The 15,251-nt window shown below is 41.4% G+C and overlaps 1 protein-coding gene across 3 annotated transcripts in view; it reads left to right on the top strand.

The window, feature by feature from the left end:
* Window positions 1–15,251, top strand: part of ST18 (ST18 C2H2C-type zinc finger transcription factor) — a 388,994-nt gene that overhangs the window by 243,985 nt on the left and 129,758 nt on the right. For all 3 annotated transcript variants that reach the window (XM_085605637.1, XM_085605639.1, XM_085605638.1), the window contains exons 7-8: window positions 9,310–9,444; window positions 12,889–12,979. In XM_085605637.1, the coding sequence (XP_085461763.1) occupies window positions 9,310–9,444; window positions 12,889–12,979 (226 nt within the window). The remainder of the gene's footprint in view (window positions 1–9,309; window positions 9,445–12,888; window positions 12,980–15,251) is intronic.

Genomic DNA, 15,251 nt, shown 5'->3' on the forward strand with positions numbered 1-15,251 from the left:
ACAGTAACCACTAGAAACTTGAATCAGAAATATGCCATTCAAATGGAGCCTTATTCATGCCCAAATGCATGGCCTTGGTTTTGCTTCTATTAATAGTAGGTCTATCAGATTTACAAAATATTCCAAAGGTATTCACCTGCCTTTGCAACCGAATAGGCATATGCTACAGTTTATCCATACCATTGTGATAGAGTAATAAATCAACTGGCTTATTATAGAGGATTTGGCGTACACCCAGGAGTGAGAGAAGACTAATTCGCAGTTATGCACTGGATACAGAAAGCAAGGATATGTGCTCAATGGGTTCAGCTCAGTGGCCAAACTAGTAGAAACATTGTAAAGGTTATTTGGTACTTTAGGGAGCCGTAGAGTTCATAATGGGTGGCTGCTATAAAAGGAATATAATTAGTAGGTACAATTAATTAGAGATAAAGGTCAAAGAGGAGGATGAAGTCCAGATGAAGGTCAAGGAACAGGAGCTATGTCCCAAGACCCTTCAACTCCCCACTAACACAAAAAGTAGGAAGATGCCACATGAAGATATCCTTAACCTCTCAGTCTTTGACTTGACTGCCCAGAATAGATGTCCTGGAAGTAGGGATTAAATTGGAGGAAAGTGGGGAAGAGAAAAAGGGATTAAAGGGTGAATCACATGAGCAGGCTCACAGCCTAAAGCCTCAAACAACAGCTGAGGTGGGCAAATGGGGCGGGACTAGTGCCTGATGTGAACGGGCTTGCTGCTGGAGGGAATGTGAAAAGCTGAACCACCACAGTATTCTAGTTTACTATCCATACCATTCCTGTGTCCTCAAGGGACACACTGAGACCTGAGCACCCCCCACCCATACACATATGAGAAAGGCAAGTAGGTCCAGCACAAAATGCAGTCCAGCCACAGAAAACACATTCCCTCATGGATATATATTTGGTGACATTAAGCAGGCTGCGCTATTCAAAGCATGAAAATCAAACTCAAACATTTAAACGTAAGCATATTTGCTTGATATTCTGAACTACATAGCACTCAAGTGACTATCATTATAAGGACCCAGCAAATGTTTTATTATAATTTTTAGACTGAAACGTGTCTAGTTTCCTGTAGTGATATGGCAAAATATTCACCAAAGACAATGCATATCAATTCAATATTTACATCATACCACTATGTTACTGTCAGACTCAACTTATTACAACATATGAGGTTGAGAATTTTCAAATGCTATTTTTTTATTTGCCATTCTATAGAATGGTAGGAGGAGAGTCACACAAAATATTATAAGCTCTTAATCCAAGGGGTCCAAGTCTCTTGAAAGAAGCCTTGTTACCTAGAGTAGAGATTTCCCAGAGCTATACAAGAAGTGGTGCTCTCACAAGTAGGGATTGGTGTTCAGCTGTTGATGTGCAGTTGCTGACCACACGCCCTTTGCAACTGGTAAAACATCATCCTCATCTCTATGCTCTTCTGCAGGCAGGGCCATAGGATTATACTCGAGTCTTGGCTCACTGCTAGAGGGAAATCAGGCGCTCAGAACTTCAGCCTCAGTTACAAAGAGGACAACGTGATGCCATCAAACCCTTCTGAAGCCATCTTTCATCAGCGTGGTGTGAATATCCATAGTAGTCTAGTAGCAACAGGAATATCATCTCAGTGTAGTACTTGATAGGAGATCAAAAGGTTGAATGCCCTCTACATTGTGTCATAATTTGGAGTATCCTGCATTTCTGCTGTGTTGGTAATGAAAGGTGAAGTATAATCTGCTTTCTGCACTGTTTTGACTTGAAAATGTATGAAAATGTTTGTGTTGGGAAGGCAAGGAGATGTGTGATGTCTATTGTGTTGTAAGAAAAGGGGATATGTATTACCTTGTTTTTGCGAGAATGTTTGGGGCATATCATCAAGAACGGAGTTAAAATTATCGCCGCTTTAGTGGCAGAAAACTGCCGCTAAAGCGGTGATAATGGGCTTGATAATATGCCCGTAAGAATTCCAATAGAAGTCCATGTTGACACCAGAACATGGGCTTCTATTGGAATTCTCAAGGGCATATTATCAAGCCCATTATCGCCGCTTTAGCGGCAGTTTTCTACCGCTAAGGCGGCGATAATTTTAACGCCGTTTCTTGATAATATGCCTCGTGCGGTGTATTAGTTGTTTCTGATATCCTGTCTTTCATGCCGGTAAGAAAAGGGCATTTGTGGGATCCAGTCGTCAGGCCATATATCTGTAAAGTGTATATATTCTGTATGCTGGTAACCATTATAGAATGTGTGATCACATGCTTTCCTTTGGTATTTCACTGTTATGTCTGCCATGGTAGACTGTTTTATGGAGTGTGGTAGAAAGTGTTGAGGAATGAAGAAGTGGATCGAAGCCAGGGAACCGCTTGGTAGCCCTCATGGGACCCATGCTCGGGCAGGCGCTAATCGTGAAGCATTCAGACTTGGCAAGTCCTCTTATTTATGTTGCATTTCCTAACATGCCAACTAATAAAAAATGTGTTCATGTATATCAGAGCATGTCTTATGATCTATGTGTTCAATAGCTACCATTACATTGATATATTTCTTCATCATTTCTTCAGATTCCTTTTACCTATAAAAACATACATTTGTGCTATGCTTCTTACTTCGATTATACTCTAAATACAGTGCCATTCAATCATTCTATTTCTCTTTCAGTGATATCTACTATCCATTTTCTGTTCCTTGGATTTTGCAGCCAGATTGTATAGAAGAATCTTGAATAAATGTGTTGATTTTCAGACTTCGTAGTGGCCTTCCACTCTTTTTCTGTCACAGATGTGGTTATCGGTGACCAGTGCCCTCAGTTTTACAGTTTTACTGGTGTTCCCATTGTCTCTTCCAGCATATATCACCTTCTACTCCACTCTTTGTTATTTCTTCAAAGTCAGTGGCCTCCCTTCTGCTTCCCTTTTGCTTCATGTATGTCCTCACATCAGCGTATATCTTTCGCCACTCCCTGATGGGTATTCATGAGCACAGGTAGAGCTCCAGATTTCTCTTCTTCCCTGCAGAATCTTTGATTCCTGCACTCACACACATTCACCTATTGTGAGTCAAAATGTTTAACTATTGCTGTGCTGTCATGCATATTCTTCTTGTACAAAGTAATGTTTCTCATCTAAAATAAAATTGTCCCAAATGTGTTTTGCATATGGACTTTAAATGTAGCACAAGCAACTACCACAGCTGAAAGTTCTGTGTGCAATGTTAAATAATTCCCTGCCCTTAATTGTCTGTGTCGAAGAAATCGACTCTCTGGCTCCACAGTTGCATTCCGTAGTAGTGTTTGCATCCATCAGCTCTGATACACTTGTGGGGAGCAGCTGATTCACCCAACTCTCTTTGAGTTGTGCCTGAGAGGACCACTGATATTTAAGGGCACTTTCAGTATCCACAGGTAGCGGAAGTATTTATTATTTGAGGGTAGGATAGTAAACTTTGAAGGAGGTGAGGAGTTCTAAATGCTGAGAGGCTTAGAAGTGTGCCCTTAGTTGATTTTATGTAATAATACCTGACCTGAACTGTACAGCTGTTCTGACAGAAAATCCTGGGTATTCATGTATGGGCACTACACAAACATGGCATGTGGGTGCAGAGGGGTAAGGCAGGTCAGGAACCTGGGAGCTGCTGCCGAGACATGGTTCCCAGAGGGTCCTTCAACTTTAGTCTGGCCTGTGAATAAAGTTGTCCCAGTGTTTCTTGAACTTACATTGGGGTTGTTATCGAGGACTCTCCTGCTCAGCCCTTACTGTCCGTCAATCTGACTAACTCTCTAAGCACCCAATGGAATGGTAATACAACATGTACATGACATGGGGTATGATTTGTGGGTTCATGAACATGTCACGCATCAATACACTTGCATCTGTGATGCTACTTATCAAGCAGCTACATGTTGATGTATCACTCACTGACTGCCAAAACATACATTTCATGATTTACACCAATCACCTTGCCATTACAGATGACCTGTAGATTGATTAAGTGCCAGTCTTGGTGATTGTTGAACTGGTATTGTATGAGTCTTGCAGTCTATAGTTAAGCATGTTTGCAGTCCAGAGCACGAACCACACATGAGAAATGTTCCAAAGCATGGAAGTTGTTAGAAATTGGGCTACTCATTGACTGGGGTGTGAACCCTGGTCAAGCAACAACCACAGTCCTAGTCAGGGTAAGGCACAAGCAAACTCCATATTAACCTGTGCATAATCCCTTGGTAGTTCTGCACAGAGCTGCCAGGCTTAACTTAGAGGGTATGTGTAGAGTATTTGTGCAGCACTTCAAACAGTAACAAAGTGAAAACATCACACAAAAATATCCCACCCCAGGTTAGAAAAATAGAGCTTAATTTAGTAAATAGATCAAGATCAAAACGACAAAAATCCAATTGTTAGAACCAGAGATATTGAATTATAAAGTTCTAAGAAAAAATAGCACTAAAGGCAGATAGCACCAACTATGCCTATCAGGTCGCCACGCTGAGCCGGGGCAAAGTCATAAGTTCAGGCCGACCACAATGGAGTGTGAGGTGGCTACAGAGACCCAGTTAGGCCCGCTGAACAAACTACCTTAAGTCCTTGGTTGCACAGGGTTGCATGGATCTGCGTCGAATACACGTTGTACAGCCAAGGCGATGTGTTGGTTCTGAGATGCGGCAAAGCTGTAGTGTGGAATCCTGTTGCATCGATGATCTTGGTGACATGCCTTGCAATGCACAGTCCAGCCTCAGGGGATGCAGAGCGCAGTCAGGGAGATACGTTGGTTCCAAAGAGCTGTGAGGCTGCGATGTGGAGTCCGGAGTCATCATCGAGGCTGCCCTTGATGTGAGATGTGAGAGCCTGCAGAAAAGATGTGTTGCACAGTGCGATGCAGACCGCAGCAGCAATGCAAGTCTTTCACGATGGGTCCAATCCACACAGCAGTGAAGATGTGTCAGTTCTGTTCTAGGGTTGCGCTGCACACATTATGCACATTATGCATTTGTGTAGTGTATGGTTTCTGAATAAAAAGTCTAATTTGTACATGTATGTTTTCTTATTTTCATGTGTGTATACGTTCACAAGTGAGTGCTCCCCCATATATTCCATTATACTTCCCTTTATTTATCAGCTTCTTGTCCATTTGAACAAGCTTAGAGAACTAGGCTTCACAACTTGAACTGTGTAAAAACAGGCAACTGACCAAAAAAGTGACCAATCACCTACATTATTCATGCGGGAAAATAAAATAAAGTTAATGCACACAAAATCTTTAGGGCCATGTTTATGACCTGGTTTGCGTCACTCTTGCACCATGCAATGTGGTGCAAATGCGATCCAAACCTTCAGTCATATTTTTGAAGTCAGGCAAAGCCACTTTGCTTGACTTTGAATGACTTCAAAAATCTGGAGTAATGCAATGTAAAGCAAATCGCGGCATTGCAGTACTATTGCAAGGGAGGCATTCCATGGGTTTTGTGTGGGTGTTCCCACGCTACTCCAATGATTTTTGATGCATTTCCAGAATCATCAAACCTGGTAAACCTGGGGATGCACCAAAATGATATGCCTCCCCAGGAGAGGCATAACAATGAGAATTATGTTTAGTTCTCTTCTTTTTTTACTCTTTCTGCAGCAAAATTAGAATTGTTTTTGTGTTGGAAGGTGCACCTTCCTGCACAAAAACAATCCTACCTACAACACTGGCACCCTTGCACCATGGTACAAGAGTACCTGAGTTGGCACTAGGCTGTCAAAACAACACTAGTGCAAGGGAAAAGGACAGAAATATGCCATAATGGATAAATACAGCGCATTCCTGCCCTTTCCCTGTGACGCAGGGCAGTGCAGCAAGGTGGCTTGCTGCCCTGCCCTGCATCACAAAAACCTTAAATTTGGCCCTTAATGTCTGATGGTCTGTGACATTAGAATGACCCACAATGTTGCCTTGAATATTTAGTATGGATTATCCATTCATTCATATTAACTTTATTTTGGTTGAAAGAACCATAAAAGTGCACAGTGCAAAAGACATCGGGCCTGATTCACAGAACTAACTTAAGACAAAATCCTAAACTTACTACCATTTTGGTATTCACAGAAGGCACTTACTCATTTTGGTATTCACAGAAGGCACTTACTCATTTCGGTATTCACAGAAGTTAGGAGTCCTAAGTTTAGGACTCCTAAATGCCTTCTGTGAATACCGAAAGCCTTAAAATTAGGATTTTTCTCAGTTTAGTAGTAGTATAGTTAGGACTCCTAACTTTAGGACTCCTATATGCCTTCTGTGAATACCGAAAGTCTTAAAATTAGGATTTTTCTCAATTTAGTAGTCCTAAGTTTAGATTTAGGACTACTAAATTGAGAAAAATCCTAATTTTAAGACTTTCGGTATTCACAGAAGGCATTTAGGAGTCCTAAAGTTAGGAGTCCTAACTATACTACTACTAAACTGAGAAAAATCCTAATTTTAAGGCTTTCGGTATTTACAGAAGGCATTTAGGAGTCCTAAAGTTAGGAGTCCTAAATTTAGGACTACTAAATTGAGAAAAATCCTAATTTTAAGACTTTCGGTATTCACAGAAGGCATTTAGGAGTCCTAAAGTTAGGAGTCCTAACTATACTACTACTAAACTGAGAAAAATCCTAATTTTAAGACTTTCGGTATTCACAGAAGTCATTTAGGAGTCCTAAAGTTAGGACTCCTAACTTCTGTGAATACCGAAATGAGTAAGTGCCTTCTGTGAATACCAAAATGAGTAAGTGCCTTCTGTGAATACCAAAATGGTAGTAAGTTTAGGATTTTGTCTTAAGTTAGTTCTGTGAATCGGGCCCAATATACATAAATAAAAAAAGATCATAAAAACAGATTGCATACAATTACCAGTGTACATATATTTTTAAAAAAACAGTCATAAGACAACAATTGGTAAATGCTGCCCCCCAACTGAAATCAACTAAGAGACAAAAACTTTAAAAAGAGAGACCTTGAAAAGTACTCCTAAAGGGTCGGCTATGTCACCCAGATTGTATGTGTTATTTACATTTATTCATACATTTAGGGCATCATTAGGATGGCGGGCGGACTTTGTCCGCCTGCCATCCTGACGTAAAAAGGGACCGCCCGCCATAAGTGCAGCAGTCCCGTGGGGGTGATTAGGATGCGTCCGCCACACTGGCGGGCGCATCCTGCATTTTTAACATTGCAGCAGGCGGTGCTTTTAGCATTTCCCGCTGCAATGCCAAAAATGCATGTTGTGCATATGCATGCACAACGTGGCAGGCACTGCGTGGTGCCTGCCATGTTGTTCATGCATATGCAGGGGGGTACCATAGGTACCACCCATGTGCCCCCCCACCCCCCAACATCCTGGGGGCCTGCAACAGGCCCCCAACTTCCAAATCCACATGCCTTTCCGTGGTGGCATTGGCTGCCTCCCGCCTGCATACTAATATGGATGGCAGTGTCTAGCAGACACCGCCACCATATTAAACCCTTTTCCACCCGGTCGACTTGTCGACCGGGCGGAAAAGCGGCTGACGGTCTTCCCGTCCGCCACGGTACCCCGCCATACTAATATGGCATGGGGAAATGGGTGGCGGGCAGGGAAGGATGTAGGGCGGATCGCCACCGCCATGCGGACGGTGGCAATCCGCCCTATATCCTAATGGACCCCTAAGTCTTTAATTCGGCTTTTATAAACCATAAAAGTTTATCAAAACATTAAAAGCACATAAATCGAATGTGCACACATTAAGAACCATATTGAATTAAGACACTATGAGATTAAAAATAAAGCTTAAAATAACATTAATAACTTTCTTGGCCCCCTGCACATAGTATCAAAATCAAATGCCATGCCAGCATAAGGCCTAGTTTTTATCATCTGAGAAACCCTCTTTTCTAATCAATGTGAATTACCCATCCCTTATCCTAGGAATCTTTTCCTGACATACCCTATGCAAAAAAGAAATCTAGAAACTGCAAATACTATTGCGGGGGGGAGATCATATTTCAGTATACTGAGGGACTCAAGTTGGTTAGGAGTACCTAGGTTCCTACAGACCTGTACTATCCACATTTATCTTTCTCTTTTATATGCCGGACAAAAGAAAAGTATGTGTGCTTCGGTGTCTTCTGATGTTACACAGTAGGGACAATTCCGATCTAATTCCATTAACCAATCACTGGAAAAGTGAACAGGGTGGGTGAACCATGCCAGAACTGAAAATACAACTTCCTGGCTAATACTGGCTGGATCTTGTCTAGGAAAATATCAAAACTATAAACGTCTTTCATCTGTATAAAATTCCTAGTTACGTTACTAACAGCTGGACCCTCCATGAAAGAGGGGAGTCTAGAGGTCCTGTAGCAATCCACAAGTTTCTTCTCGGAAATTACCCGGGAAGTTGTTAGAGGGTCTTCCCATTGTGAAGCCAGTCCTATACTAGTCAGAGTGCCCCGGAGATGAGAAAACCAGCTGCCAAAACGACACCAGTGCAAGGGAAAAGGACAGGAATACACCGTATTGGATAAATAGGACGCATTCCGGCCCTTTCCCTGTGACGCAGGACAGCTAGGTGGCGCTGCCTTGCACCACAAAAATCATAAAGATAGCCTTAGTGTTTGTGAATTAGAAAGAACCTTGGTGTTACCTTGAATCTTCATATTTAGTATGGATTACTTGATTTACATTTTTCTGTAAAAAACAATATAAACAATGAAAATGCAGAGCAAACCGTCAATGCTAATATGTACAGTAAGCCCAGAAAGCACATCTTTGTCAATGGAGGTTTGTACCTTGGTGCTACAGATAAATTTGGATGGAGTAGAGTGTTGAGATCAGGACCAGTCTTACATTGTTTCACATTTGAGCCAGCTAAAAATGTTAGGACAATCTGATATTTTGTTTCCTTGCTCTTGTACCTGAAGGCATTACCTGATAACAGGGCAACACAATAACCATTTTAAGAGGAACCTGTTTGGTACAGTGCTTCATACCGCACCTCCTGTTATTTCTAAGCACTGCAATACCAGATGTTACTATGAAAGTTAAATCAACATACACTTCTGTTGTCAAAACCTCTGAGCACTCTTTGGATCACCTCACTTTGCGCACGGATTTCTAAATCTTACTGTTGATCTTTTTGTCTATATTAAAACCATTAAAAATAGGGTTCTCTCTTCCAGTTAATGGTTCACAGCTATGGGCTGCATTTTAATGAGACGTTCTAAAGAAGTTAAATGCTGTGCAATACATTGTACTAGAAACATTTTGAAAAAAGCCAAGTAATGTTTTAACAGGTTCCCACAGGAACGAGAGGCGAGAAACCAAGTGCCCAATTCCAGGATGTGATGGCTCAGGACACGTGACCGGACTGTACCCACACCACAGGAGCCTGTCTGGCTGTCCGCATAAAGTCAGAGTCCCGCTGGAAAGTAAGTATTACCTTATATTGTAATTGCGTTTATTTAGCGCTTTCTACCTGTAACGAGACGTTGAAGCGCTTTATGCTAATAAGTATGATCATTTGCACTCAATCCCGATAAGTACAGCAATGTTATAACTACATCAAGAAGTGTATTTTGGAAAATATAATTACACCGGTTGCAAAGGGGTGAAGGATTTTCTATACTGAAGGCACTTATACATTATATAATACGCTCTGTGAGACTACGAATATTTTAAGTGGCCCTTAATATAAAATGGCTGCGATAGAAGTTGGGCCTAGCATAGGAGGAGTGGGACTTACACACTTGGCTTTGTTTAGTCCAGAGTATTTTTCTGTTGTGAGCCGGAGCAGGACTGGTGATACTTTGGTGACAGTATTCCAGGATTTCTTATCTTAGATTTCACAAAAGAGCCTGTTTTGTTTCACGTTTGGAAATAAAAGAAGCCCAGTGTGTACAATATCGAATCTATATTAATTGACATTCAAACACTAAGCAAATATGTGCTCAGCAGAGGCCTTTGTACCGGAGCACACAAGGAAGTTTCCATCTGAGCATAATACAGTTGCATAACGCATATTTCACTGAAACGCTCTCTAGCGGTATCCCTAGGAGAGAGCTATTTCCCTGTGAATTAAACCCCTCCTGAAGGGCAGAAATGAACTTATGACCGACACCCAATAGCAAAGAACCTCTACTTATCCACCTGTTAACAAGACCCATCTGCCTGACCGCGCTTTATCTCCATTGTGTTTGTCCAAATACATTTGTTTTATAATCCCTCTGTGCAAACACCACCTGTCCATAAAATAACAAACCGGTCCGGATCCGCGGAGCAAAGGGTCTCAACCGGTGGTAGATCTTTTCCCTCTCCTTGGAGTACATGCACGTTCTAAACCATGAAGTATTATTTCTTTTTTTTGTTTGTTTTTGAAACAAGATTACTTTCATCAACCAAGTGCCCTTGGCCACCTCAAAAGTCACCTACCCACTTTATTTGTTGCCCTCAACACCAAAGGGCAGCATGAAACTGGCCACTGTCTCCTCCTCTCATTCCTCTGGCTGGACAGCACATCAAAAACCTGATAGGATGAAATTTGCAAGGAATACTTTCACTGACGATAATGTTGTCAGAAACTGCTACTCATGAGAGTGCTGTTCACTATTGATTGTGTACATCCAGACTGCACGTCCTGTCCACAGCATAATGCTGATAGGGAAACACATATGTGATGACACGACAGAAACTGTAGCCTGGAAATTGCGCTTGTAATCAAAGTGGGAAAAGCGCTGATTCGATTATAGAGCCATTTGTCCGGTCTAATGACACCAAGGAAATGAGAATTGTACCCTCTTCATTGACAGTGAAACCCATATCATATGTGGGCCTAGAGGGCCTGTCTCCATCTCTACTGCTATTTAATATAAATATGGTGTCCCTTGCTCGGTTGATAATGCAGGAACAACTACAGTTCCAGATGTATACTAGAATTTCGTATCCCTGGAGGCAAATCAGTGATTACTGCAAGAATCTCACCTCATACATGAAGCACACTCAGTATTGCAGGGGAAACAACTCTCTCTAGTTGAACGGGTAAAAAACCGAAATACTCTGAAAAGGATCTGTCTCATATCATAGCATTGTTTCTTCTGGTCTGAGAAACAAGACACCACCCCACGCCAGCCAAAATGGGAAAAGACTATGGGGCATATTTATGACTTTTTGTGGTGCTGGGCAGCGCAGCAAGTAACCTTTCTACGCTGCCTTGCGTCACAGGTAGAGGGCAGGAATGCACCGCAATTATACAATACTGCTCATTCCTGTCCCTTTCTCTTGAGCTGGCACCATTTTGTCAGACTAGCGCCAACACAGGGGGCATAGGTTGTAGGCAGGATTGTGTTTGTGCATGAAGGTAAACCATGAAGTATAGTTTCTTGTTTTGTTTGTTTTTTAAACGAGTTTACTTTCATTAACCAAGTGCCCTTGGTGCCCTACCAAGTGCCCTATACCTTCCTGCACAAAAACAATCCTGAGAGGTTTTTCCTTTTTCTATGTGTGCTGCATAATGCAAGTGTACTTGTTCTTGCAAATCTGGGGATGCGTTAAAATCCATGGATATTGTGTTGGAACACTCACACTACACCCATGGAAACACCTCCCTGGCGCAGGGTGATGCTTGGCTAGGCTGTTTCCTTTGGTCATCACTCTGCAGTGAGATTCAAAAAGATCAACTTTCACTCCTGTTTCTGAGATGGATCCTCCCGCTGCTTCAGCTACATCACCATATTATATGTGTATGTATTGACTGAATACTCTTAGATAGCACTGCTCTCCCTGATTTTGTGTGTTAGTGTGCTTTACATGACACATGCAAGAGAGAAGCTATTGTTTGTACGCTTAAATACACAGACTAAGCTGGAACATCAGAGAAGGAACAGCTAAGGAGATGGTGATTACAGAAAGGATTTAGGAGTTAGGCAACATTGCATAAATTAGTGATCAAAGACTGGAGTTTTTGTGTTTTTTCCGCAACGTAAGAATTTTTTAACATGAGGCAGGCCAATTCAAAACAACTGCGATCCTCTAAGGGAAGCAAAGGGAAACAACCTTAACAACGCGGTTATTACATCGCGTTACATTTTCAACGCGGTGGTTACAACGACTGCATTGTTACATCGCAGTACATTACAATGCAAGTCGTTACAACGACTTGCTCTAGATGGCGCACTGAACTAAGGAATAGTGTTATTTACTATTCCAACACCTTCCCTACTGTTGCACACACTGGAGTTGGAATAGTAAATTATACTATTCCCTTGTCCAGCGCGCCATCTAGAGCAAGTCGTTGTAATGTACTGCTATGTAACAACGCGGTCGTTGTAACAACCGCGCTGTAATCGCATACGTTGTAAACGCATGCGATGTTATGGTATATATTCGGAAGCATGTGGATTTTTTAACAAGTCTTCCATTGGTGCTAGAGCTGATTCAGGCACACTAATTTGTGCCACATTCCTACAGTTTGGTGGGAATTCGCTACTTGTGGTCACAACAGACATCATCACCGTCAGTCACATATTGCATTATTTCAGACATCCTCTGTATCAGGCATCAACCATTTTATTTGTTATCATCATTCCATGCTGTATTTGCATCTAGGAAACTTACAGAAATTGGTCATGAGGGTCATAAATTTGTCTTTATGGCCTGAAAGATACTGATATGAATTAAACGTGCATGACAAACTGATATATAAATTTGAACAAATACATCATTTGGTTGTATTGCAAAAATATGGTCTGTAGTTCAGATCTAAAGGAGTAGCACGTCTTTGGTAAATTACCTTCAAACCTTTCTTGTATCATTTAGAATTATTTTGATCCTGTGATTTTCTCTTTGGTTTAAATATATGCCTTTTCCCTGCTTCTTAGTTCTTGCAATGCATGAAAATGTTCTTAAGTGCCCAACCCCAGGATGCAGTGGAAGAGGCCATGTCAACAGCAATCGCAATACACACCGGAGGTAAGTCAGTCTCATGTTTATTAAGGGTTCATTTTACATAAATACATCAGATGTCAGCCTCAAGATAAATATTTTAATATAGTACCACAAGTAATAAGTACATATGCTACCAATTGATGTAATGCAAGCACAAACAAGTAACTTAGTATACATGTATGTGTATTTCAAATAACAGCCACACATGTTTGCTGAGCAGCATTCAAATCTGTGTACTGCTTTACAGTGCAATACAGCATTGAGGAGGAGGATAAGTGGGTACCGCAGGACCCTCCACACTAAGACAATGAGCAACAGCAGATCATAGCCAATGGCAGATATGAGGCTTTCTTGTCTTGATTTAAAGGTTTTAGAAGAAGATCCCCTAGATACCTTTTCAGAGCATAGATAGAAATTGTTTATGTTATTGGAATTTATGGTTCCACACAATTCAACTGATCTTTTACAATTTGGCACCTACTACGTCTTTCTTTGCAATTGAATTAATTGACTTAGGCTATGATTTCATTAACCACTTTTCTGGGTCTTTGTATGATGTTAAATGAAAGATACAAGTTTGCTCCAGTTCATAATAGACAAAAGTATTTTTTCATCAGGAAAAAATGGAGATAATCAACTATACAACCATTGCAAAACCTATGTGACACATTTCTTTGCTCATAACATTTTCAGCACGCTTAACTGAAATTTTAACAAGATAAACCCTAGTTCAGGTTTTACATTTTCTGTCACTTAAAAACTCCCAAATTCATTTTTCACTACTGTGTGGTCCACCTCTCCCTTAGGTTAACATTGGGTTACCTTATTAATTTTAATACGTGATATCTTTTGATTGGGAGTGAGTAGGAGATTCATGTTTGATGTCTGAGTAATTCTAATTTAAAATCTTCTTTAATGGTAAAGTCAGATTTGAAGCCACAATTCTGAAAATGTCACTTTTAGTAAGTGTAAAACAACAATATATTTTCTAGCTGCCTCTTTTAAAAATGAATGATTCCAAAAGCAAGGTACAAAAATGTGAGTATCTTGGCACCTGTATTTATTCACTTAAATTCCTTAATTCATTTTGAGAGATACTACAGTTTGTAACATGTATTAGATGGACCACCTTCTTCTTTTTTTATACTTAAACCTGTTATATACATATCAAATAGCCTGTTGTATTCAAAGAAAAAGAAAAGAATTCAAAGAAATACAAATACTTATGACATTTCAAGGGCCAAGATAATCAAGTTAGTGGACCCTGCTTTTGGAATTGTTCATTTTTTAAAAGAGCCAGCTAGAAAATGTATTGTTGTTTTACATTATAGGGAGGCTTATTCTAGCTGCCTTTAAGGGCCCAACCCCTTTCCAATACGTCAAACTTTTAGTAAGTGGGAATTTTCTTGCCTTAACCATTTGGTGCCTGCAGCTTGTTCCTGGATCACATGACTGGTTATAGATGTCAGTTGGCCTTTGTGTATTCCTCCCACAGAGCCTCACAATAGAGAGACTAGTTGTGCCTGGATTGACCATGTCAGACAGGATGGGGTGGCAGAGTTGAGCACAGCCGCACTTGCACTTCAAAAGACTGCGATCTGCTCTTCCAAAAAGAACTTCACACTAACCTATTGTGCCTGTAGATACACTGGGACCAGGGCAGGGAGACATGAAAATTCCAGACATTTCCATGAGGGGAAGCCTCCGGAAGTTTCTCCCACTTCAAAAGGGGCACCAGGTTAAAAAATAGGACCCTCAGACCCGTCTTTCGAGTCACTTGTGAACCTGTGGAAGGACTCTCAGAGAACTGCCTGCTGCTGTCATCAGCTGTGTACTTCAAAGGACTGCCTTGCTGCACCAAGAAAGATTGTTCTGCTGCCTGAAGCCTGATCTGTGGCCTCAGAAGCCTGCCCTGTTGTTTGAACCCTGCTTTTTTACTTGAACCCAGGACTTCAAGAGTGACTCTAAGGGCTATTTGGCTGGTTGATTGGAGCCTCAGGAACCTAAAAGGCTTCAAACATTTTGATCCCACACCTGGACTCAGCCTGAGTGAGTCCTGACACCCAAAGTGCCCCAACAGTCCTGGACCTTCGGACGTGGTGCTAAAGGTGCCTAAATAGCCATATCCAAAACTTGTGACTTAGAATATTTTCAACGAAAAAGTGCTCTGAGAACTGAGAGGAGACCACGACCTACCTGCTTGCCGATCCGGCCAAGGTGCATCACTGGTCGGCCTGACTTTGCAGCGGTTCCATCTACATTCATCTCTGCTGCAGCAAATCCTGTTCAGCGGTTC

Source organism: Triturus cristatus, chromosome 5_1, assembly GCF_964204655.1.
Source record: "Triturus cristatus chromosome 5_1, aTriCri1.1, whole genome shotgun sequence".
Classification (NCBI taxonomy): domain Eukaryota; kingdom Metazoa; phylum Chordata; class Amphibia; order Caudata; family Salamandridae; genus Triturus; species Triturus cristatus.